The 25,488-nt window shown below is 37.2% G+C and overlaps 1 protein-coding gene across 1 annotated transcript in view; it reads left to right on the forward strand.

Moving 5' to 3' along the window:
* Dpyd (dihydropyrimidine dehydrogenase) overlaps positions 1-25,488 on the forward strand; it is a 715,003-nt gene that overhangs the window by 178,504 nt on the left and 511,011 nt on the right. The window contains exon 5 of the mRNA XM_042677821.1: positions 16,647-16,808. Within this exon, the coding sequence (XP_042533755.1) occupies positions 16,647-16,808 (162 nt within the window). The remainder of the gene's footprint in view (positions 1-16,646; positions 16,809-25,488) is intronic.

The following is a 25,488-nucleotide window of genomic DNA, read 5'->3' on the forward strand; positions in this document are numbered from 1 at the left end:
GAATGTTTCAGAACACAACTAGTTATTTTGTATTGAATCTGGCTGATCTTAGGAACTAAATTTACTAATGTTTAAGGCAAAGGGCTGGGATATTGTTTCAAAATGTCACATCTTAAAAATCATTTTGCATTGGAAAAGAGAGATATGAACAGTGCCTATCAAATAATTCATCCTTCGGTAAAAACCCACATTGTTTTGTTTCTTAATACATGTCTTTGAGATTTTTAAAGGTCACATTTTATTCTCATCACAGTTAATAACATGGCCACTGCTTTTCTTTATATTTTCTTCCATAGGTAAATGTCTAAAGCTGGAAAGTGTTCTGCAACTGGAAATCAACATTTGTTAATTGTAGATTTCAAGGTGTAAGCAATAGGAATTCTGAAAGTAATTCAGTATACATGAGAAAGGAGTTTTCCTTGTGTATTGTAAGGCACTTGTATGTTAACCAGCATATTGTTTGTGGTTGCATATGTACACTGACAGATTTTTAACATTATACCACTTTAAATGGTTTTTAAATTACAAATTATTTTTTCACACTAATGATGCCATGTCTATGTACATATATAAATTAAATTGGAAATCAAAACTTCTCTCTTCATTTATATCAAGACAAAGAAATACCTGTGTAAAGAAATGCACAGGATACTATTTTGGATGTCTTCCCCTATATTAATAAGCAGAATGTGGCAGAAATTAGACCAAAAGTAATTCTAACCAAGCTAATCATCTCATGGTATAGAAAGAATGTTGAAATCCAGCAAAGCAAAGAGACTTGTTCCAGCTTACACACCTGCTGGACAATGTCACCAAGTTTCCAACAGTTCTTGGAGATAGTACTCACTGCAGTGAATCAAAATTAAAGCATAGAGGACTGAGTACATTGCATAGCTGCAGTTATTGCAGAACTTTATGAGTATTTTTTACATCTGGAATGTTAGTAAATGAATCATACCTTAGACTTCATATTAAGTAAATTTGGGTTTAGTTTTTTGGAAACCACTTCAATCAATTGAATAATTGCAATTACAATGACCAATAGTAATGATATTTTTGAGCAGACTAAAGAGTTTGAATTTACATACTTGTGATAGAGGCTTTCAAGAATTCTATTTGCTCCCATGGAATAGTAAGAGGGGCATGCATGGTTGTATGTGTGTGCCTATGATGTTCCATGACAGTCCCTGAGTTTGTTTTATGGTTGTTTGAGGTGGGATCATTTGAGCAATCTGTACCTTTCTGAATATTGTTTTTGCCAATACATGAGTTTGTTATTGAAGATGTAGCAATCTGATTGGACCTTTATTTTTATAATAGATAATTCTTGAACAAAGAAAATAATGATGACACAATTTGTTTTTCTTTTTGGCCACTAAACATTAGGCACCAGTTGGGAGAGAGAGTCATTGCTGGCTATTTGGGTTGTCAATAGCACATAGGAAGCAGTCTTTTACTTCTATATGCTATTCCTCAGAAGGTAGAAGCCACTGAAGGCTTCATTCTGGTTATTTTTATGAAGATGTTGAAATGATCATCTTTGTGTACAATTAAACATATACTGTAGGGATTACAGATCAAGTTTTCAACAATTTTTATGTAGCCTATGATATTGTTTGTAGTCATAGTACTTCATCTATCAGTTTCTCAAGTTCAAACATTATCATGTGCTTTTAAGTAATAAAATATTCTCCAGTGATAGTTATAGGATTCTTCCATGTTTCCTTTACTCCACTGATCCCTAGTGCTTATATCTTTGTTACTATATTGGTATAGATGTTCATACATAGAAATCCACCTTATCTTTTTGTGAAGTACATTCAATTATGAATTAATTACAGTAAATTTAATAAACTCTAGCATACAACAAATTAGTTAATCTTGAATTTTTTGTTTTCCTATCTGTATTTTTGAATAACCTATTATGAATGAAAAAAACTATGTAAATTTCTCATAAAATCTATTGCACTTTATTTATTTATTTATTTATTTATTTTGGGTCCGGTCTTGGGGGCTGAACTCTGGGCCTGGGCGCTGTCCCTCAGCTCTTCAGCTCAAGGCTAGCACTCTACCACTTGAGCCACAGCGTCACTTCTGGCTTTTTTTCTTTTTGCTTTATGGGGTGCTGAGGAATCGAACCCAGGGCCTCAGGCATGCAAGGCAAGTGCTCTACCACAGAGCCACCTTCCCAGCCCCTATTGCACTTTATTTAAGAAGACATTTTTCATTACAGAAATTACAAAGGACTTGATTCTTACTGCATTTTATACAGATGGGTTTATTGCCTGTCAAAAGAGGAAAGGTGAGCAAATGCAATGAGAACAGTCGGTGTAAATATGTGAAAATTGAAGTAGAAAAGTTGAAGGAATGGATGAGGCTTGGAAAGATGGTGGAACACCAATGAAAGGAGTAACATTGATCCAGATGCATTGTACTCACACATTGGCATGTTGAACTGCAACTTCTTTGTACAAGTATATTAAGAATAAAAAATAGAGAAAAACGTAAGAAGGTAAATGGTAGTGAATAATTGTGTTTAGTATTATTGTCTGACCTCCAGTACAACAGAGAATATAGATTAGACATAATCTTTGACCTTGGAAAAATAAAAGATACATGCTAGAATACTATGTAACTGTCATAAGCATTGATTTATAAGCTCAATTATCTAAGCACATATACTCAAATAAATAATGTCTTGGGAGGGGGAGTTCTCAAGATGGCGACGGGGCAGTAGGGAAACGCCACAGCTCTCTCCAACCAAAAAGAGAGTTCGAGTTCCAACCTTTAATCTCCCCAAGAGACCGACAACAACAAAAAGACGAACACTCAGAGAAAAACCAGAGGTGGAAAATAACAAAAAAAGAAAGAGAGGAAAAGAAGAATTTCAGAACAGAGAAGAGCGAAGACCCCTCCCCCAACCTTTACTGGCCGCGCGGCAGTGCGCCAAGCCGCCGGCCAGCCGGCCCGGCGGGGGCTGCCGGAGCCACAGAGACACAGGGGGCTGCTTGCAGATCACCAGGTACCGGATTGCAGAACAGCGGATCGCCAGGAACAGAGAAACCTACCAGCCGGGAGTCTCCAGGAGGATCCCACCCCACCCATCACTCTCCACCGGAGCGGAGAGGCTCCATCCCGCCAAAGCCGCCCGGCACCAGCAGCGCCACAAAGGGACCTGTCCGCAGACCACCCGCCCAATCGCGATCACAACGACCCGGCGGGGGGCCGCCCAACCCAGCCCGCAACCACCCCAACTGAACTCGGACTGCAACAACAACTGACGGACTGCAACAACAACTGACGACCTACCGGGTGAGTACCCATCAGGGGACAGGGAATCCATCAAGGGAGACCAGAGCTGGAGGGAATCCCCAGACTCTGACCTAGACTCCCTACCCCAACACCCGGACCACAGGACCCACTAAAACTGGGAACTGTTCGAGAGCCCCACCAGCCGGTGGAGCACACTCTGCTGGCCAGGCCAGAGCAAGAGCGCCCCGGGAAGGGAGCTTAAATGCTCAAGCCAGGAACAGTGCCCCTGGGTCAAGACTACCAACAGTAGAAGAAATTTGAACTGTGTCCTCCAGGCTGCATAACCAAGGTGGTATACACATTAGCACAGGCCTAACGAGCGCGCTCCAGGCTGGGGCCGGAACCAGGCCAGGGGACCGGCGCCTGAACAAAGCAAAAAGGGTCAGAAGTGGGGCTGTGGCTCAAATGGTAGGGTGCCAGCCCTGAGCTGAAGAGCTGAGGGACAGCACCCAAACCTAGAGTTCAAGCCCACAACCAGCCCAAAACAAACAAACAAAAACACATCAGGAGCCCATAGCAGACTCCAGTATTTGGGAGAGTGCATCCAGAGCATCTGATCTTCCCAAGAGCACCCGCAGGAGCAAACACAAGCAGTCCAGGCTGCTCAACCCTTCCAAAGGCGGGAATTGCTACAGCAGAGAGCTGAGAATCCTAAGTGAATAGCAGCTGGAAATAGGCTCCCAACAGAATCCAGATCAGGCACAGACTCTCTCTACCAATAGAGAATCAGCAACCAAGCAAAGACAGACACACCAAAACAAGATTGAAGAGCAGTCTCCTGAACCCCCATGCGAAAATCACAGAGAAAAATCACAAGGTTTACCACTACCCAGGACAGCAAGCTCACCTCAAAAGCCAGCAGCCACGCAGGGGAGAGCCCCAGTGGGAGCAAAGCAGGAATGGAAGACAAAAACTACATCCAAGGGTTGCTGGAGGCAATGACTCAAGAAATAAAGCGAGAAATGGATCAGAAATTGAAAGAGCACAAGGATGAACTATCAAAAGATATACAGGATATCAAACAAAAATTGGATGCAAAAATAGAAGCTGCACAAACCTCAGTAAGAAGTGAGATAAACGCCAAATTAGAGGTAATGCATACTGATATCACCTCATTGAGAGGTGAGATCAGTACTCTGAGAACCAACATTGAATCCATAAAGGGATCCATTTCCACCATGCAAACCACAATAGAAGCCACGGTCAACAGAGTGAATGAAATGGAAGGTAGAGTGTCAGATACAGAAGACAGAATACACCAACTGGACCAAAAAGTGACAGATATGGAAAAATCACTCAAATTAAACCAAAGGGAAATTCAAGAGCAAGCAGATAATGCTAAAAAATTTAACCTTCGCATAATCGGAGTGGACGAAGGTGAGGAATTCCAGAGCAAGGGAATGCAACACCTATTTAACAAGATAGTCAATGAAAATTTTCCCCACCTCAAAAACGACCATCTTAACTACATCACAAAAGCTTATCGAACACCCAACAAGCAAGATCCCAGGAGAAACACTTCTAGGCACATAATAGTAACAATGATGGATCTGAATAATAAGGAAACAATCCTGCATGCAGCAAAAATGAAGAAGGAGCTATACTACAACGGGAAAAAAATTAGAATCACTGCAGATCTCTCCACACAAACAATGAATGCAAGAAAAGCCTGGGAAAGCACCATACGAGCCCTGAGAGCCAATAACTGCCAACCCAGACTGATATACCCGGCAAAGCTAGCATTCACATTCGATGGAGAACTGAAAACTTTTAATAGCAAAGAAAAACTAAATGAATACATAAACATTAAGCCAGCATTACAAAGAATTCTAAGAGGGGGGACACAACCTGAAGAAAGCAACCAGGAACTGGGACCTGCCCCAAACAGGCATTACTCAAAGTCTAACTGAGCAAGCACAGGAGGAAAGGAAAGAAGAAAAACTTAGGAAAACGGAATGGCAGGGACAACAATGCATCTCTCTATACTTTCTCTTAATATAAATGGGCTGAATTCGCCAATTAAAAGAAAACGAACTGAGGACTGGATCAGAAAACAAGACCCATCCATCTGTTGCCTTCAGGAGACCCACCTCTCAGCCAAACATACAAACAAACTCAGAGTGAAGGGGTGGAAAAGGATCTACCAATCAAATTCCCCCAATAAGAAAGCAGGTGTAGCTATCCTGATATCTGACAAAATAAACTTTTCATTAAAATCAGTACAGAAAGACAAGGACGGACACTACATATTAATAAAGGGAACAATCCAAGAGGAGGATATAACCATCATCAACTTATATGCCCCAAATATCGGTGCACCCAGATATGTTAAACAAATGCTCTCAAACTTACAGAATAAAATAGATCCCAATACGATAATACTAGGAGACTTTAACACGCCACTCTCACCAAAGGACAGGTCTACCAACCAGAGGATTGGCAAAGAAGCTACCGAATTAAGTGAGGCCATACTTCAAGCGGAATTAACTGACATCTACCGAGTATTTCACCCTAAAACAACACAGTACACATTCTTCTCAGCAGCTCATGGAACTTTCTCCAAAATAGACCATATCATAGTTCATTCAAGGAACTTAAGCAAATACAAAGGGATCGACATAATCCCCTGTATCCTATCTGACCACAGTGGAATCAAGCTAGCTCTCAATAACAAAGCATACCGCAGAAATTTCTCTAATACATGGAAATTGAACAGCACACTCCTTAACAAGGCCTGGGTAACAGAAGAGATCAGAGAAGAAATAAAGCATTTCCTAGAACTCAATGAAAATGAAAACACCTCACAAAGAAACTTGTGGGACACAGCAAAAGCAGTCCTGAGGGGCAAATTTATTGCCCTCAGTGCCCACATCAAGAGAATGGAGACAGACCAAGTAAATAATCTCATGTTGCAACTAAAACAGCTAGAAAAACAAGAAAAAATGGGACCTAAAGCTACTAGACGAAGCCAGATAACCAAATTGAGAGCAGAGATTAACCAATTAGAAAATCAGAAAACCATAACCAAAATAAACCAAACAAAAAGCTGGTTCTTTGAAAAAATAAACAAAATTGATGGCCCGTTGGCAAGATTAATTAAAAAAAGAAGAGAGGAAACCCATATTAATAGGATTAGGGATGCCACGGGAAACATCACAACACGTACCCAAGATATCCAAACAATTCTAACAGACTACTTTCAAAAGCTATACTCTCTAAAGGAAGAAAATCTGGCGGAAATGGATGCATTTTTAGAGAAATACAAGTTACCCAAACTGAGCAAAGAAGAAGTTAACCAATTAAATAAGCCAATATCCTATAATGAGATACAGGAAGCTATCAAAAGTCTTCCAACAAAAAAAAGCCCAGGACCAGATGGATTCACAGCAGAATTCTATAAGACCTTTAAAGAAGAACTAATACCCATACTCCTCAAGCTCTTCAGAGAAACAGAGAAGGAGGGAGCTATCCCAAACTCATTCTACGAAGCCAATATCACACTCATCCCCAAACCAGGCAAAGACCCAACCAAAAAGGAGAATTACAGGCCAATCTCCTTGATGAACACAGATGCAAAGATCCTTAACAAGATTCTAGCTAACAGAATCCAGAAACACATAAAAAAAATAATACACTATGATCAGGTAGGCTTCATCCCAGAGACACAGGGATGGTTTAACATACGTAAGTCAATAAATGTAATCCAGCATATCAACAGAGCCAAGGTCAAGAATCACATGATTATCGCCACAGATGCAGAAAAGGCCTTTGATAAAATTCAACATTCATTCATGCTAAAAGCTCTGGAGAAAATAGGAATAGAAGGAACATTTCTAAAAACAATAAAAGCCATTTATGACAGACCAATAGCCAATATTATACTTAATGGGGAAAAGCTACAACCAATCCTCCTAAAAACAGGAACAAGGCAAGGATGTCCACTGTCTCCACTCCTCTTCAACATAGTCCTAGAACCCTTAGCCAGGGCAATAAGGCAAGAAAAAGGCATTAAAGGGATCCGCATAGGGAAAGAAGAAGTTAAACTATCCCTTTTTGCAGACGACATGATACTATACCTCCACGATCCCAAAAACTCCATCCCCAAACTTTTAGAAATCATAAGTCACTTCGGCAAAATAGCAGGATACAAAATAAACCCACAAAAATCAGTTGCCTTCCTATACACTGATAACGCACAGGAAGAGAGGGAAATAAAGGGAGCAACCCCATTCACAATAACCTCCCAAAAAATAAAATATTTAGGAATTAACCTAACCAAAGATGTAAAAGAACTATTTAATGAGAACTATAAAAAGTTAAAGAAAGAAATTGCAGAAGACACTAGGAAATGGAAAGACCTCCCATGCTCCTGGATAGGCCGACTTAATATAGTAAAGATGGTGATACTTCCAAAACTAATATACAAATTCAATGCAATTCCTATTAAAATCCCAATGACGTACATCACTGAAATACAGAAAACAGTCCAAAAATTTATATGGAACAACAAAAGACCTAGAATAGCCAAAACAATTCTAGGGGATAAAGACAATATGGGAGGGCTATCCATGCCGAACTTCAAACTCTACTACAGAGCTATAATCACAAAGACAGCATGGTACTGGCACAAAAACAGACCCGAAGACCAATGGAACAGAATAGAAGATCCAGATATAAATCCACAGGCCTACAGCCAGCTGATATTCGACAAAGGAGCCAAAGACATACAATGGAAGAAACACAGCCTCTTCAACCGCTGGTGCTGGGAAAACTGGGCAGCCACATGCAGAAAACTAAAAGTGGACCCCAGCCTATCACCATGCACCAACATCAACTCAAAATGGATTAAAGACCTTAACATTAAACCTGAATCTCTGAAACTACTGCAGGACAGAGTAGGAGAGACACTTGAACTAATAGGCACAGGAAGGAACTTCCTGAACAGAGTCCCAGGGTCACAACAAGTTGGAGAGAGACTCGACAAATGGGACTACCTTAAAATAAAAAGCTTCTGCACAGCTAAATCTATCGCAACTAAGCTAGAAAGACAACCAACTAATTGGGAAAAAGTATTTACCAGCAATATATCAGACAAGGGGTTAACATCCTGTATATACAGGGAACTCAAGAAACTAATCCCTCCCAAACCTAACAAACCAATTACTAAATGGGCAAGGGAACTAAAGAGGGACTTCTCAAATGAAGAAATAAAAATGGCAAAGAAACACATGAGGAAATGTTCATCATCCCTGGTGGTGAAGGAAATGCAAATAAAGACAACCCTGAGATACCACCTTACCCCAGTCAGAATGTCCCACATCCACAAATCAGCCAACGACAAATGCTGGAGGGGATGTGGAGAAAGAGGAACCCTATTACACTGCTGGTGGGAATGTACACTTATACAACCACTTTGGAAAGCAGTCTGGAGGGTCCTTAGAAAGCTAAAGATTGACCTCCCTTACGACCCAGTCATACCACTTCTAGGCATCTACCCTGAACAACAGGAACCAATATACAAGGACACGTGCACCTCCATGTTTATTGCAGCACTGTTCGCAATAGCTAGGATATGGAAACAACCTAGGTGCCCCACCACAGATGAATGGATCCAAAAATTGTGGTATCTATACACAATGGAATATTATGCAGCCATTAGAAATGACAAAATAATGGCATTTGCAGGGAAATGGATGGAGCTAGAAGGAATCATGTTGAGCGAGGTAAGCCAAGAACGAAGAGACAAACGGTACATGGTCTCCCTCATAAGTGGATGCTAAATCCAAAAGGTTAGTGATACGACAAAACTAACAGGACTTAAGAAACAAAGAACTCCCGCTCATCTGGTTGAACCACTACTAAATATCCTCATGCTGCTGATCACAAATATGGTATATAACATGTGAACACTGTTATATATTACAGACTGTGGTAGACAATTTGCTCCAGGGAAGTTAGAATGAACTTGTGACTTTGAAATTATGTAATCATTTAATCACAATCAAAAAAAAAAAAAAAAAAAAGAACCTCGGGGAAGGGAGGGAGGGAGGGGATGGTAGGGGGAAAACAATGGAGGGGGTAACAATGTTCAAGAGGAAGTGTACTCATAACCTCACTCATGTAACTGTAACCCTCTGTATAGTAGCTTTACAATAAAAAAATAAAAAAAAAAAAATAAAAAATAAAAAAAAAAAATAAATAATGTCTTGGCATTATGTTTCTAATTAGAAAATGGCTGAAATACCGATGAAGTTTTAAAAGAAATGTTTTTGAACAATGATAGCAAAATGTGAAAAGAACAGATTTGTGTACAGATGAACATTGTGTTCTATTTTGCTAAAGCCATCAAGTAATAACCATGGTAATTATTCATGCATGCTTAGCACTTATGGAAAGTATTCACATATTTGATAATGAATTGATGCAGGTTCACATGTACAGCAAGGTGTCTGACTAGTTCATGAGGGTGACTGTAAGTATTCATGCCCATCAAATCAAGAATAGGTGGTTAAATACTCAAAAAGAGAGAAATGACAGATGTTTTCGTCTTTGTGTTGCATATAATAATATATTACACTCCATTTTGCAACCTGCATATCTCTATACCATTTCTATTTTATTGTTTAATAAATTGGTGATTATTTTTTCCTTCTATACTTTATAGCTTTTTTTATCTCACTGTCTTCCACATTCTACTTCCTAATGTGAGGTTTTTATTTTTCTGCAAACATTAAAATCTTAGGCAGAATTAGCACTTTACAAAAAGGCATTTTAAGGAGAAAAGGCTCTCATTAGGATTGAGTGATGACTTAAGCCCCTCACATTTATTTGGTACTATACCAAGGCCTTCACATGGACACTTTGTCAAGTTTTACAAAAAAAAAAAAATACATAGTGTAACTGTGACTAACAAAATAGGAATTTTGATCTATATTTCTCAAGTGGCAAAACTGGAGCATATAGGTATTATAATCCTGCTCAGTATTCTGTCTCTTGTATGCCCGAAACAGCACTTAAACCCAGTTGTTACCTGGAATCCAGGGACCAATTCCAAAGCCTGTCCTGTACAAAAGCAATACATGAATTCATTTACACAGTCAGGCTTAACTCAGACCAGCTAAACTAAATTCCTAAGAATTAAAAAATACGTAAAACATAGTAGAATTTCACATGTACAAGCATCACAAGGCAGGATATTTTCTTACTAAAAATGAATAGAACCTATTTCATCCTATCAAGGATTTGTAAGTGGGGGGAGCAACGACTTGATTAATAAAAGGTATTTTCTTTTTCAATTAATGTACATCACTAAATTTGCACTTAAGCCAGAAATACGAGTTCTAATTCACCCTTCTCACACATGAAAACTTATTGAAGTTTAGTCCAAGTAATTTTAAAATGCAACAGATTGGAGTTTATCTTGGAAAGATGCTTCCATCTGTGAAAATTTGTTATTGGAAGAAGGAAGAACACTTTAAAATAAATCCACCAGCTGTATTGATAATCTTGTAGTGATTTGAAGGCCTTTTAATATCATAGGACTATTTGTGAAATTAGTTATACCATATGACAGGATAGTTGGCTTGTAAGTTTTTCATTTCTTGATAATGATTTCAAAAATTATAAAATGGTGAGGAATGTCACTAATGTGGTTTGCTCCAATACCAAAGAGTTAAAAATTATTTTACTAAATCACCTATTAAATGAAATCACCTAAATAGCACATGTGATGCTGAAAAACATGCTTTTAAATACCTCAAGTATTCATAAAAATTTCAAAACCTTCATTATACGAGTAAATTAATGGGCTTGGTGAACGTTTGATGCTTGTATTTTAGTGCTGATTTAAAAATAAACATTGCAAGTTTTTAAAAAAGTTTTTTAACTTTTTAAAAATTAAAAGTGACAGTATTTACATTTTTATTAAAAGGAACAATCATCCATTTGGGCTTTGTAGTAAGACCTTCTTTCAACCAAATAAGAAAAACCAACAAGCAAAGTAATCAGCTGTAAACATTAATTGACTGTGTTCCAAACATCTGATATTTATCTTTTGTATTTCTCAATGTGGCTCTTCACACAAAAGAACATTCTTGTGACGAATTGAATACTATGAAGAAATCAGTTGAGGTGATGAAAGTATTTTGCTAGAAGGAGACAAGTGTGGTGTGTATAAAGTGCCTGTCTTCATTTAAATGTGATTCTCTCTCTCTCTCTCTCTCTGGTTTCTGCATGTCTTCAATTCTGAGTACCCAGATCTCTACACACTGGAGTTATCTAGCAGGCCATCAAAGTTATCTGAGAGAGGGAGATGGATTGCTAAGGTGACTTCTCAATCATTGTTCAATGGGGGCTCAGCCCATGTCCAGACAGCTGTGTTTTCTAGTATACATAAGAATTTCCTTTTCTAGGCATGGTTCTGTAATCTCCCTTATACTTCCTCTATTTCGGTTCCCATGCTTAGAATTTTTCTATGATCTGTTTAATAATCTCCTTACATAACCTCATAATAACTGAGTCCTTCTGTTAAAAACATGACAATCAAGATTCCCCAGGAACTGGGTCAAACACAATTTTCAAAGATATCTTTTAATCACCTTTATTTTTTTTTTCTTTTAGAAGTACTGAGGATTGAACTCAGGGCCTCCCATTTTCTCTTTTCTTTATTTCCTTCCTTCCTTTCTTTTTCTTTTTCTTTTTTTTTTTCTTTTTTGTTGGTTGTGGGACCTAAACTCTGGGTCTGAGCACTGCCCCTCAGCTCTTCAGCTCTAGGCTAGCACTCTACCACTTGAGCCACAGCGTGACTTCCAGCTTTTTCTGTTTATGTGGTGCTGAGGAATAGAGGCCAGAGCCTCATGCATGCAAGGCAAGCGCTCTACCATTGAGCCACCTTCCCAGCCCCAGAGCCTTCCGTTTTCTAGGCAAGCCACGTTGCCAGTTCATTGTTGCTTTTATTATTGTTGAGTTAGGATTTCACCTACAGAAGCCAAAATAAGAATAATAAATACACTTATTTCACTCTTTTGGGAGGAGTTTTAAATAGAACTGGGATTTGAATGTAGGGCCTTTTGTTGATAGGCAGGTGCTCTACTGATGAGCCACACCTGCACTCTTCTTCACTGGTGATTTTTGAGTTAGAATCTGATTTCCTACTAAGTGATACTCTCATATCCAAGTGAATGCTTGGGTTGTGATCCGCCCATTTGGAGTTTCTTGCTGTCACTAGAATGGCAGATATATACCCTGGAGCCCAGCTCTTTCTGTAAGATGCAAACAGAGTCTTATGGATTTTCTGCATAGACCAGCCTTCCTCCCAATTTCCAACCTCCCCTGTAGCTTGGGATGTAAGGTAAGAGCCATTGCACCCTGCTATTGGTTGAGAAGGAACCACGTGAGCATTTCTGCCCAAACTGGCTTCAAACCACAGCTCCCTTCTTCTCAGCCACCCAAATACCTAGGGTTATAGGCATGAGCTATTGGCACCCGGCTCAATTTTATATTGTTTAGTACACTTTATTCATTTTTATAAATTGTGTGTTTAGAGCAGTTTTAGAGGTACAGAAAAATTACGGAAATACCACAGAGAATAAACCGTATGTACCTGCCTTATTTTCCCTATTAATCCTACAATTATCAAAAATTGTTACAATTAGTGAAATGAGATTTTTATATCATTCTTACTAAAATCCCTTGTTTATTCAGAAGTCCTTAATTTTTCCCCCAAGGTTTTTTATCATTTCCAAAATTCCATCTTAAGGAATCCATAGTATATTTATTAGGCTACTCTTTTTTATTAATAAGTTATTTAATTGTGAAAATACTGTACAGAGGGGTTATAATTACATGAGCAAGGAAATGAGTACATTTCTTATCAAGCATTGTTGCCACCTCCTTTGTTTCCCCTTACTATCCCTGCCCTCCCATCTTCCCCCACTCCCCCACCAAAGTTTGGAAAGTAGTATGGAGGTTCCTCAAAAGATTCCACGTAGAGCTTCCCTATGACCCAGCAATCCCAGTTTTGGACATTTACCTGAATGATCACAAACAAGACCATACTAAAGCTACCAGCACAACTATTAGGCTACTCTTTTTTTTTTTTAATTTTTTTTAATTTAATTTAATTTTATTTGAGAACATACTGTACAGAGGGTTACAATTACATGGGCAGGATAATGCATACATTTCTTACCAAGAATTGCAGCCTCCTCCTTTGTTTACCCTTCACTTCCCTTCCCAGCCTCCCTCCCCCGCCAACCCAATCCTTCCCCCCCTCCCCCCCCCACACCTACATTGTAAAGCTCGTTTTTGACATGACATTTTGTACTTCTCATTGTTGCAACAGGTCCACCTGTATCCTTAAACGACTTGTTTGTCCCCATCTCCTCCACAAGTTATACTGACATCAAATATAGTGAAAGTGGGGTTACACTGTGGGGGAGGGACATACAAAGCAACAAAGAAATAATCTTATAAATGCGTTAGAAACACATGCATGAAAGGAAAAAAAACATTAAAATACATATTTAAGGGTTCGTTTTCCTAACATCACATTATCTGACCTTTTCCGCTTGACTCATACATATACTAGATATTGCAAATAAGGGAAACCATGGGACCTATGTTTCTTTGGGCCTGGCTTACTTCACTTAATATAATTTTTTCCAAGTTTTTCCATTTCCTAACAAATGGGGCAATGTCATTCTTTCTGATGGAGGCATAGAATTCCATTGTGTATATATACCACATTTTCTTGATCCATTCATCTACTGAGGGGCATCTGGGTTGGTTCCATATCTTAGCTATGGTAAATAATGCTGCAATAAACATAGTTGTGCTGGTAGCTTTAGTGTGGTCTTGTTTGTAAACATTAGGGTAAATGCCCAAAAGTGGGATTGCTGGGTCATAGGGGAGTTCTATGTGAAGTCTTTTGAGGAACCTCCATACTGCTTTCCAAAGTGGTTGAACAAGTTTACATTCCCACCAACAATGAAGTAAGGTTCCTTTCTGTCCACATCCCCTCCAGCATCTGTTGTTGTTAGAGTTCTTGATTTTTGCCGTTCTAACTGGAGTGAGGTGATATCTCAATGTTGTTTTGATTTGCATTTCTTTTATGGCTAGGGATGTTGAACATTTCTTCAAGTGTCTATTGGCCATCCTTCTTTCTTCTTCAGAGAAGTTTCTCTTTAAGTCTTTTGCCCACTTATTTATTGGGTAGTTGTTGTTGGGTGGTTTAATTTTTTGAGTTCCAAGTATATTTTAGATATGAGACCCTTGTCCGTTGTATGGCTAGTAAAGATCTTCTCCCAATCCATGGGCTTTCTATTGATCTTGCTAGCTATGTCATTAGCCCTGCAGAAGCTCTGCAACTTTATGCAATCCCATTTGTCCAACCTTTCTTTGATTTGTTGTGTTTCCGGGTCTCTATTCAGAAAATTTCGGCCTGAGCCAAGGAGACCCAGGGTTTCTCCTATTCCATCCTGTAATGTTTTCAGAGTGTCTGCTTTGACTTCAAGATCTTTGATCCATTTGGAGTTGATTCTGGTGCAGGGTGATATATAAGGATCTAGCTTTAGTTTTCTACATGTAGTTAACCAATTTTGCCAGCACCATTTACTGAAGAGGCTGTCTTTCTTCCATTCTATTGTTTTAGCTCCCTTATCGAAGATTAGATGGCTATAGGTCTGTACGTTCATTTCTGGGTTTTCAATTCTATTCCATTGGTCCTGAGGTCTGTTCTTATGCCAATACCAAGCTGTTTTGATTACTATGGCTTTATAGTAGAGTTTGAAATTTGGTATTGATATTCCTCCAGCTGTGTTCTTTCCGTTGAGGAGCGTTTTTGCTATTCGGGGTCTTTTATTGTTCCATATGAATTTTTGGATTGCCTCTTCTATTTCCTTGAAGAATGAGTGTGGAATTTTGATAGGTATTGCGTTGAATTTGTAGATAGCCTTGGGAAGTATTGCCATTTTCACGATGTTAATCTTTCCAATCCAGGAGCATGGGAGGCTTTGCCATTTTTTTAGTTCTGTGTTGATTTCCTTTTTCAAGATTTTAAAGTTTTCATCATAGAGGTCCTTCACTTCTTTAGTTAAGTTAATTCCTAAGTGTTTTATTTTTTGTGGGGCTATTACAAATGGAGTTGCTTTCCTAATTTCAGCCACACTTTTCTCATTGTTGGCCTACAGAAAAGCCATTGATTTTGGGGGGTTAATTTTATAACCTACTACTTTGTTAGGCTACTCTTAATTTAACAGTTTCTCATATTTTTCTTGTATATTGGGCAGTTTTCAGAAATACAGGTTTCAGTTCTGATTTTTCTTATGATTTGAGGGAAAACAATACTCCCATTATTCAACCTATCACTCATTATTTCTGCAGTAAATAACAGCATACCCATCTCATTTTTGAAGAAATTAGGTTCTCCTGATCCTTGGGAACAATAGAGGTTTTGTATGATACTTTATGGTAGTTAAAGGTGGGTAAAGGAATGTGGAAAATGAACTAGTTGAAGTTTCTGAGAGGACTTGCTGTATCTTTGGTCATGAGATGCTATTCAAAGATGCTAATTGACACAGGAAGTCACAGAACAATGTGTCCCTGGGCAAGCCAGATGAAATGAAGGAAAGAGCTCTGGTTCTTCTTAGTTCTATGGATTCTTACCTGAGGTTAGCAGTTCTTAGTGTTTGAAAGGTAGACTTCAGTCTTGTTCAAGTGGTACACTCTAACTTAATGTTTGTTAAAGATTAAAAGGAGAACTGAAAGCAAGATAGAGTTTTTGTTTTGCCAGTCCTGGGGCTTGAAATCAGGGCCTGGGCACTGTTGCTTAGCTTCTTTTGCTCAAGGTTATCACTCTACCACTTGAGCCACAGCATCACTTTTTCTGTGTATGTGGCACTGAGGAATCCAACCCAGGGCTTTGTGCATGCTAGCAAGCATTCTACCACTAAGCCACATTCCTAGCCCATGATATTGTTTTCTGGCTTATGAATGGAAACAATTTGCAGATTATGTCTATGAATATATATATATATATATATATATATATATAAAATATTTGAATTTTCTCAAGTGGATAGGTCAATACATTAAATATTGATTAAATATTATCGAGTAAATATGGATTAAATATTAAATAATATATCCTGCTTGAAATATTACTATGTGTCAGGTACTCGGTTAGTTGTGAGATGATGGTTACTGAAGAAAAACCATTGGGAACTCTTAATATCTTGTTCTGTAATCCAATAGCTTAATAGAAAGAAATTATTGTTATTACTTGATGTTTAATGAGTCTCATTACGTAATTGGCATATTTTATTTTATTTCTGCAGAACTACTATGGAGCTGCTAAGGTGATTTTCTCTGACAATCCACTTGGCCTGACTTGTGGGATGGTATGCCCAACCTCAGATCTTTGTGTTGGAGGATGTAATTTATACGCCACTGAAGAAGGACCAATAAATATCGGGGGGTTGCAGCAGTTTGCTACAGAGGTATGAGAGAGGACACACAGTCCTCCTTTCCCTATCAGAAAAGCATACGATCTTAAAACAACTTCAGTTAATGGTGTCCTCAAAGATATCTCTTTCCCTTTGTGATTCTTTTGTGTCTGAGAGAGAAAACGGATTCCTATTATTGGTGCTGTGTAGTATAGTCTCGGATTAAAATGTCAACGTGACCTTGCGTTTGTCATTGGCATACACAACGTATGAATGTTTTTTTGCCCAGGCAATATTTTTATTCAGCTAGTTGATTGTGTAAAATGAAAGTTTAGATGACCATATGACAAATTAGTTGCAATCCCAGCAGGTTATTACAATATGTAGACTTAAAGTGTTTAAATTAGATGATCTGGAAACAGAACTTGTTCATTACTTTTGTATTAAAGTGGCAAGGAGAACTTACGTAAAGAGGGCTATCTTCCTTAACTGATTTTCCCTGAAACACTATGTGGTCTTTACTTTGAAATAATATGTCAGCATTATTACATAATACTGTTTTAGTAATACAGGTTATTTGGAAAAATAATTAGAATAAAATGAAAGGTTTATTTGTTGCTTTTTTTTCTGTTGGTATTTATCCCATAAATTTTGGTACTGGCTTTCTCTTTTTATAAATTCATTGTGAATGATTGATTCTCAGGTACTTCCTTATGCTCTCTGGGGTCTGTTATTTGGAGTCAACAGCCAGTCAGTTCTCATGTATCATTTAAATGATCAGCTTATATGGAGTTTGCAGTAAGATTTTATAATCTTAAGGGACTAGTTGGCTAGAAGACTAAATTAAATGCCTGTCTAGGGTGGACTGTTAGTTAATGACTTACCTGTCTGGTTTTGTCACCGTAAACACTATGTGGTTTTTTTTTTTTTTCCCTATAGGACCTTTTCCATAATGTCCCTCAAGCTTAAGTCTCACTTTGATTTTAGCAATAAATCAGAGTTATTCCCTTCCCGCTTTCTGAAAGGTTAATTCTAAGGAAAGACTCCTGGGAATAAGGAAGAACAAACAATTTGAGGTTGTGAGTTGTTGCAATAAATTCTTGGATTTAATTTTGCTTTATACCAAATTCAAAACTATATTAGGCTTACCTAGTGTTAGAAAGTATAATCTTTCCCATATTGGAAAAGCCTTAGTTGATAGAGAAAGGTCACTTGAATGTCTTTTCATCTTCTTTCGGAACCCATTGTCTTCCCATTGAGCAAGAACAAGGTTGCACAAGACACAGTAAATGAAAAACTATGTCACATGTTTATAACTAACATAACACTTCTAAATACAATGAGCTAAATGATATTAGTGATCTGAATAGAAGAGTGAACAAGACTTCCTGGGAATGAACTTCTATTACTCCTTCAAAATATAGACTATTTGAGGCCATATATGAGAGATTTGAATTCACAGAATGTACAGAATTCATTTTAAGTATGATCCTCTTCATGTAGTAACTAATGAACAGCCTAGATCGGGACTACAATAAATGAATTTTAGTGTGAATTAAGAAATTTAGAAAAAGAATGGACTTTTCATTTTATTTCATTTGAACTTTATGTATCTGTGATTTCAGTATCTGAAAATATATTTAAAATATCCATGTGTAAACTACATATAAAATCTTTCTATTATATTTTTGCATTCATCAGTGAGGGTGAATTGTTTCAGCAAGTCCTGTATTTCCTAAGTCAATATGGGGTTTACTTAAATTTATCCACCATCAACATTGTGAAGCTAGGCACAATCTGAGCAGTAGAGCTATCTAAAAAAACCTGCAGAGGGCAAAATATTATTATTCCTTCAGACCACTAAACTATTGATAGAAGCATTTGAGTCCAAGCAGAACATAATGCAAATAGTTCTATGTTTTGATTGATAAAGCAATGATTGATTTTTGACCTTTCAAGCAATATAAATCTGTTTCTTCAACTGAATTAAGTAAAGGTTAGGGAAGTAGACTAAAATAGAAAAAAAAAGCCATTTTTTTCCAGAATTGTTTTTCCTATAATTTGTAAGTGACTTGTAAAAGATCAACTCTGGAGTCTTCCATGACTGGTTAATTGCACAACTCATACTTTGCCATCTAAATCTGAGCATGAGATTTGGAGGGACGGTGGAGGAATTATACAAAGCATAGCCAGAAAGCTAGCTGGTTCTTTCCCTTTTCATTCATTCATTCACTTTATTTATTTTGTCTGTATTCTCATAGCTGTTTAAGCTGTGGCTGGTTTTACGTGTTTAGTACAATAAATGTGTCAGTGCCCTCAAACACTTTCAACTTTCTATGCAATAAAAACCTACAAGGAATACTGACTTTGACTTTGGAAAACTCAAGGTTTTAAAAAAATAATAATACTGTAATCCTGAAATAGTATAATCTCAATAAAATAATTTAGAAATGAGTTTGGTATGACTTTTGTCAACCTCATATAGTTTTTAAATTGCTCTGCCAAAATATAACCCTTGAATGTTTAGTTTTGAAAGGAATTTAATTAAACATTTAAAGAAATCATATATTCATTACACTGAATAGACCACCTAAATTCTCATTGTCTCAGAAATTGATTAATGAATTATAGGATGAGAAAGGAAGGAGAATGCACTTTTCTGCCCAGTGCCTGAAGCTTGATTTTTAAAGAGAAAATTAGTTGTATGTCAAACCATTTCCCTTTAACTGATATTGGAAAGATATGGAAGCAGTTGAGAAAAATGCTAAAATTAAAATTCTAACCTTGTAAAGTTTGACTGAATGTTTGAATGTGTGTGAGCCAGAAAATTGGTATTTAAAATTACTGACTCAATTCTGAATTTTTAGTAATTCAATTACAAAATCAGTACACAGATGAAGTATTTCACAGTAAATATTCTAAGCCATTTTTCCTATTGTCTATTCAACTGACAGTATGGTATGTATTTCTTGATATTATTTCTTGATATTGTACCTTTATCTAGATTTTAAAATTTTAGTTGCGAATGGAACTGACTAATGGAATTTCAGGCTAAATTATGTGATTCACTTAGAAAAGTTGCTCTTCGTTTAACTGTAAATATATTTCTTAGCAGGATTCTTTATATTTTTAAGAAAAATTCCTCTTGTTTCTATTTCTTGGAATTCATTTCAATACGTATTTTATATGATCAGAGTCACATAAGCCTTGTGACTTTGGTCTCAATTGTGTTTGATACTTGGAGTTCTATATAATTTATCATGGCCCTGGTGTATTTTAGGTCTAGCTTCTGTATATGAGAGAAAACAAAGCACTGTTAGTGTCTCTGAGCTTGGCCTAATCCAATTCTTTTTCCATGAATTACAGTGACATATCATGTGATTCTTGTGCAAACAGCTATTAACAAAATTGAAAATGATAAAACATGTTCATAAGGATGTAAGGGAGAGAGGATACTTATCTGTTCTTAGTGGGATTGTGAATTCATTCTGTACGAAGTTAAAAAGAACTCTATCATGTGATCTAGAAATCCTACTTCTGGATATAGAAAAAGAGGATGACATCAGAACATCAAAGACAATACGTGGGTGTCCAGACAGAGAAACATCCAGGCAGAAAAAGACAGGGTCTCGTGCATGATCATACACATATACGGTAACTAAAAATGTTGACTTCAAAGTTGACAGTAGTCCCGTATTTACCAGAGTTCTCAGGGAGGAGGGAGCAAGTGATGGAGAGAGGCTGTTTACAGATATAGAAGTATAAAAACAAATTAAACAGGATCTGAAAAATAGAAACTGATAAAGGAAAATAGTTGAACTGGCATGATAATATAAAGAAGACAAATACATTTACATTAGTATTCCATCTTTATTAGAATCCATCTTTATTAATTCTTTTACTTTAAAAATTTGATTAAACTGTTTTGGTATTAAAGAAAACCACAGTAGATCCAGATTCTTCTTCTTCTTCTTTTTTTTTTTTTTGGTCGGTTGTGGGGCTTGAACTCTGGGCCTGGGAACTGTCCCTCAGCTCTTCAGCTCAAGGCGAGCACTCTACCACTTGAGCTACAGCGCCACTTCCGTTTTTCTAGTGGTTTATTGGAGATAAGAGTCTCACGGATGTTCCTGCCCGGGCTGGCTTTGAACCTCCATCCTCAGATCTCAGCCTCCTGAGTAGCTAGGATTACAGGCATGTGGCACTGGCGCCCAGCTCCAGATATTTTTCTTATAAAAGAACAAAATTTGAATTGAAAGGTAGGAACATTTGGTTCTGCCTATGCTACATTTCTAAATAACTCATGGGTAAAAGACCATTTCACTAGAGAAATTAAACAGTATTTAGCTATTCCTAGGGCTAGATCCTGAATTGCAAGGCCCTGAATGTTGTGAACAAGTCTTCTTCTACTGAAGTATATCCAAGTTCACTGGACTTACTACTAAAATAGTACTGAAAACACTATTATAAATAATTGTCATATACAGAAATGTTATTCAAAGTGACACATGTTTGGGACAGTAAAGCAAGTATGAAATATTATTCTAGTAATTGTTCTCTATTCTATACCTATTTGTAAGTGATCAGGAAAGGGCATAGTCATACACATTGGCTACTACTTATGGTCACGGTGGTTTATTTTAGTTTTAGTTTAGCTGTATGCATGGATAGGATTTTTGGTCAGTCTTCCAAACTGTTCATTCAAGGTACTGAACACATTTCCGAATTTACTTGGATACCAGCTATCAGTCACAAAATCAGATTTTCCATATTGAAGTAAAACTATTGGTAAAAGCTTCCTTGCCCCTCATTGCAAAGGCCATTTTGAGGGCTTATATAGAAATTATCTACTTGGGTAAATGCCCAAAAGTGGGATTGCTGGGTCATAGGGGAGCTCTATGTGGAGTCTTTTGAGGAACCTCCATACTACTTTCCAAAGTGGTTGAACAAGTTTACACTCCCACCAACAATGCAGTAAGGTTCCCTTCTGTCCACATCCCATCTAGCATCTGTTGTTGTTGTTCTAACTGGGGTGAGGAAAAAAATTATATTAAGTGAAGTAAGCCAGGCCCAAAGAAACATAGTTCCCATGGTTTCCCTTATCTGCAATAACTAGTATATGTCTGGGACAAGCAGAAAAGGTCAAAAGTTATGTACATATGACCAGATAAGATGATGTTAAACAAAATGAACCCCAAGATAGGGACACAAGTGTTTTTTTTTCTTGCTTGCTATTGTTTCTAACATATTTATAATGTACTATGTGATTTTTTTGTTTCTTTGTATGTTCCTCCCCCACAGTATAACCCATGTTTTCACTGTATTTGATCTCGGTGCCCTGCATCTTGTATATACATTTCTCTAATTTGGGGAGGAGAGGAAGAGAAAAAAACAAAATGCTTAAATAAGAATACAGGTTGATCGATTGTAACAATGAAATGCACAAGACACTATGTTGAAAAATGAACTTTACAATTTGGAGGGAGAATGTAGCTGTGGAAGTGGGAGGGAAGGGATGGTAGGGGAAAAATAAAGGAGGAGCTAACAATGTTTGATAAGAAATGTACTCATTACCTTTCTCATGTAACTGTAACCCCTCTGTACAGTATTTTTACAATAAAAAGTATATAAAAATGAAATTATCTACTAGTGCTTTTAGCTAATGGTTAAGATAAAGACTCTAAAACTTTACTGTCTCACAAAACCTCAACTCTTTCGTGGCTGTAGAATACCAATTTTATGGTTTGAAAAAGAAAAGTTGTTCATCATTGATTTATTGGAGTCATATAACAAATTATTGTGGTAATTATAATAGGTTTAATTTCATAGCTAATATTTGGAAATCATAACTGTTCACGACAATATATATATATTTATATATAATTATATATATATATATATATATAATTTCATGTTTGGCTTGGTTATCAACTTCTTTCCTACATATGTTTCATTTCTTACTTGCTCCAAGAGTACCTTTGTATAAATGAACCTTAGAGATTACATTGTAATATTTCTCATGTATGAAGGTATATGAGTTACTCAGAGAGCTGTGTACTAGAAGTTCTGAACAATTGTTAATATATTGATAATTCTGTTAACTGAAACATTTGCTATGCCACACAGTTTTCCCTATTTCTAGTGCATGTAAATCACAGCCTCTGCTTTTTGTGTCTTTTGCTTAATTGTTGCGAGGAAAACTGTTTGTCAGCCCAAGTGTATTTCTTTTCAAAGGATGAATACATTGAATAGCATGTATTCAATGTTTCCTTTGACTTCTTTTACAAAAGGAAGCAAGTTAGAAAGAAAATTACATAGAAGCTCTTGGAAGGGATATAATTTAAGGCAACTTACTTTTGGATGCACAAATAGCAATCTTTCTTCATTCACACATTCAAAAGGTAACCCAACTGTCATCCTACTAATTAAATTATTCAAGAAATCAATACCAGCAAAATGAAAAGTAATGCATTATTTTTAGTAAGATTTCTCTTAGGCCCACACTGATGAAACAATATCTCTTTAGGAATTACCAGAAATTATTTTTATTTTATCATGAAATGAAATTAAATACTTGCTAAAATATAAGCCCCTAAGGATATATATGAAACACAACTATCGTTTTATAATTTATCTTAGTATTCATGGAAGTAGTCTGAATTTTCTAAGACTATTTTCTTGTCAAGATTTCCCTATAGTTTACTTATGCTATTGCTTGGTTAAAAAGAATAAATGAAATAACCAAGGAAGAATTATGTTTATCAAGCTTTCAGGTATATATTCATTGTGTAGGATTTTAGAAAGTGAGAAAGATTAAAGTAAGAATTACCTCAAGTTAGAATTGGTAAGCATCTTTGCATTTAAAATGTGAGATCCTTTTAGTCAGATTTCAATGGCTCTCGCCTATATTCTTAGCTACTCATCAGGCTGAGATCCGATGATCATGGTTCTAAGCCAGCCCAGGTAGGAAAGTCAGTGAGACTTGTGTCTCCAAATAAACACTCCAAAAGCTGGAAGTAGATCTTTGGTTCATGTCATAGAGAGCTAGCTTTGAGCAAAAAAGCTCAGGCATAGCACCCAGGTCCTGAGTTCAATCCCCAGGACTAGCACACACACGCGTGCGTGCACGCACACACACAAACATACAAACACACACACAGAAATATCTTTTTTTATTATTTATAAAACACTATGTAATGATTATGAAATTATACTCTTTCTCTAAAATGTTCAGAGAGCTGAAGGAAAGTCCCATGGCTCGTCTCTGCATCTTAATCTTTCCATTTCTAAAATCAAGATTTTAGAAATAATGCGAAAATTATAGAGAAAATACTCCTGAAGTCAATTTAGAGTGATGAAGTAAATGTACTTGCCAGATGAGTGAAAGGTCAGGAATTACAGGATGATTTCGCCAACAAATTTATTTGAAGATGCTCCTCAGCAAGAGCACAGACTTTTTACTTATCGCTAAGATGGTGTCGGTTATCCTATGTGACTTCTTAGTGATTTACTGAGGTGGATCCCTGAAGTTCAGGAATTTGGAACCTTATCAAGATCTGTTGGTAGGCACTCTCCTTTGTGGTCATATCTGTGACTGGAGATGATGAAGAATGTTCTCCTAGATTAGCTCATCACTTATTAGCAAAGTTGATTATTTGTTCAACTATTAAATGAAAAAATATATAGGTAAAGCACGGAGAGCAGACTATCAGTGTTCAGTTAAAGGAAAGTGAACACAATTTCACAGCAGGAAATCCAGTAACAAATCTCCAATTACCACTTCCCAGTTAGTTCCTTTGCTTTTTTCTATTGTTTTCCACAATACAATCCTTCAAGTGGTAGGCCTGGTCCTACAGTTTGAATACCTGGTCCCCAAATGGTGACACTGTTGAGAGGTAATTGGATTATGAGGTGTTAATCTGTGTGCATTTGGGACCTCCTTGGAGGAAAAAGGGTACCAAGGTTGTGACTTGTCTCTGGAAGCTGTGTCATTGTGCCCCTGTACACCATGAAGGGAACCACTGTTCACCAATACCTCTCCACCACGTTTTTCTAGCTCACCATGCAGGAGGCAACCCGGAAACAGCAGAAGTAAGTGGCCACGGACTTAAAACTTTTGAAACCAAGAGCCAAAAATAAATCCCTCCCTCACTGTTTTTCAAAAGTGTTTTGTCATAGCAACAAAAGGTGACTGATAACTAGCAGTAAGAAGTAAGCTCATAGCTGTGACTACATCTTACCATGTTGTCCAGAAGCTTTTGGAAGTGATTCATGACAGCAGTTTGAAAATAAAATGCCTAATTGATCTAGGAAAACTTTAGAATACTGTAAGCAACGCTTATCATTCAACTGTCACAGGAGCCCAGAAATAGAGGTAGTAAAGACAGGGCTCTTGAATTTTCTGATGGAAATGAGGACTGGACTGGGAATTGTCCTAGACACCATTTGTGTTATCTACATTTTGTCCATGCCCTGATACTTAATGGGATGCTGTCTTTAATGATCATAGGCTAGTTAAACTGATGCAGGAAATTTCCAAGCAACATACCATCCAAACTGTAGCATAGAAATGACTGAGTCTTTTAACCAGGATCTGTCTCCTACCTACCTCCTACCTCTGCCTTCTATGTAGTTTGACTACAGGGCTTATGTAGCAAGACTATGTGGTCTTGCTATTTATTTATGGATTTATTTATTTATTTTGACAAGGCTGGCTTTGAATTACAGTCATTTTAAT

The sequence above is a fragment of the Dipodomys spectabilis genome, unplaced genomic scaffold (assembly GCF_019054845.1).
Source record: "Dipodomys spectabilis isolate Male_0828 unplaced genomic scaffold, ASM1905484v1 ptg000002l, whole genome shotgun sequence".
Lineage (NCBI taxonomy): Eukaryota > Metazoa > Chordata > Mammalia > Rodentia > Heteromyidae > Dipodomys > Dipodomys spectabilis.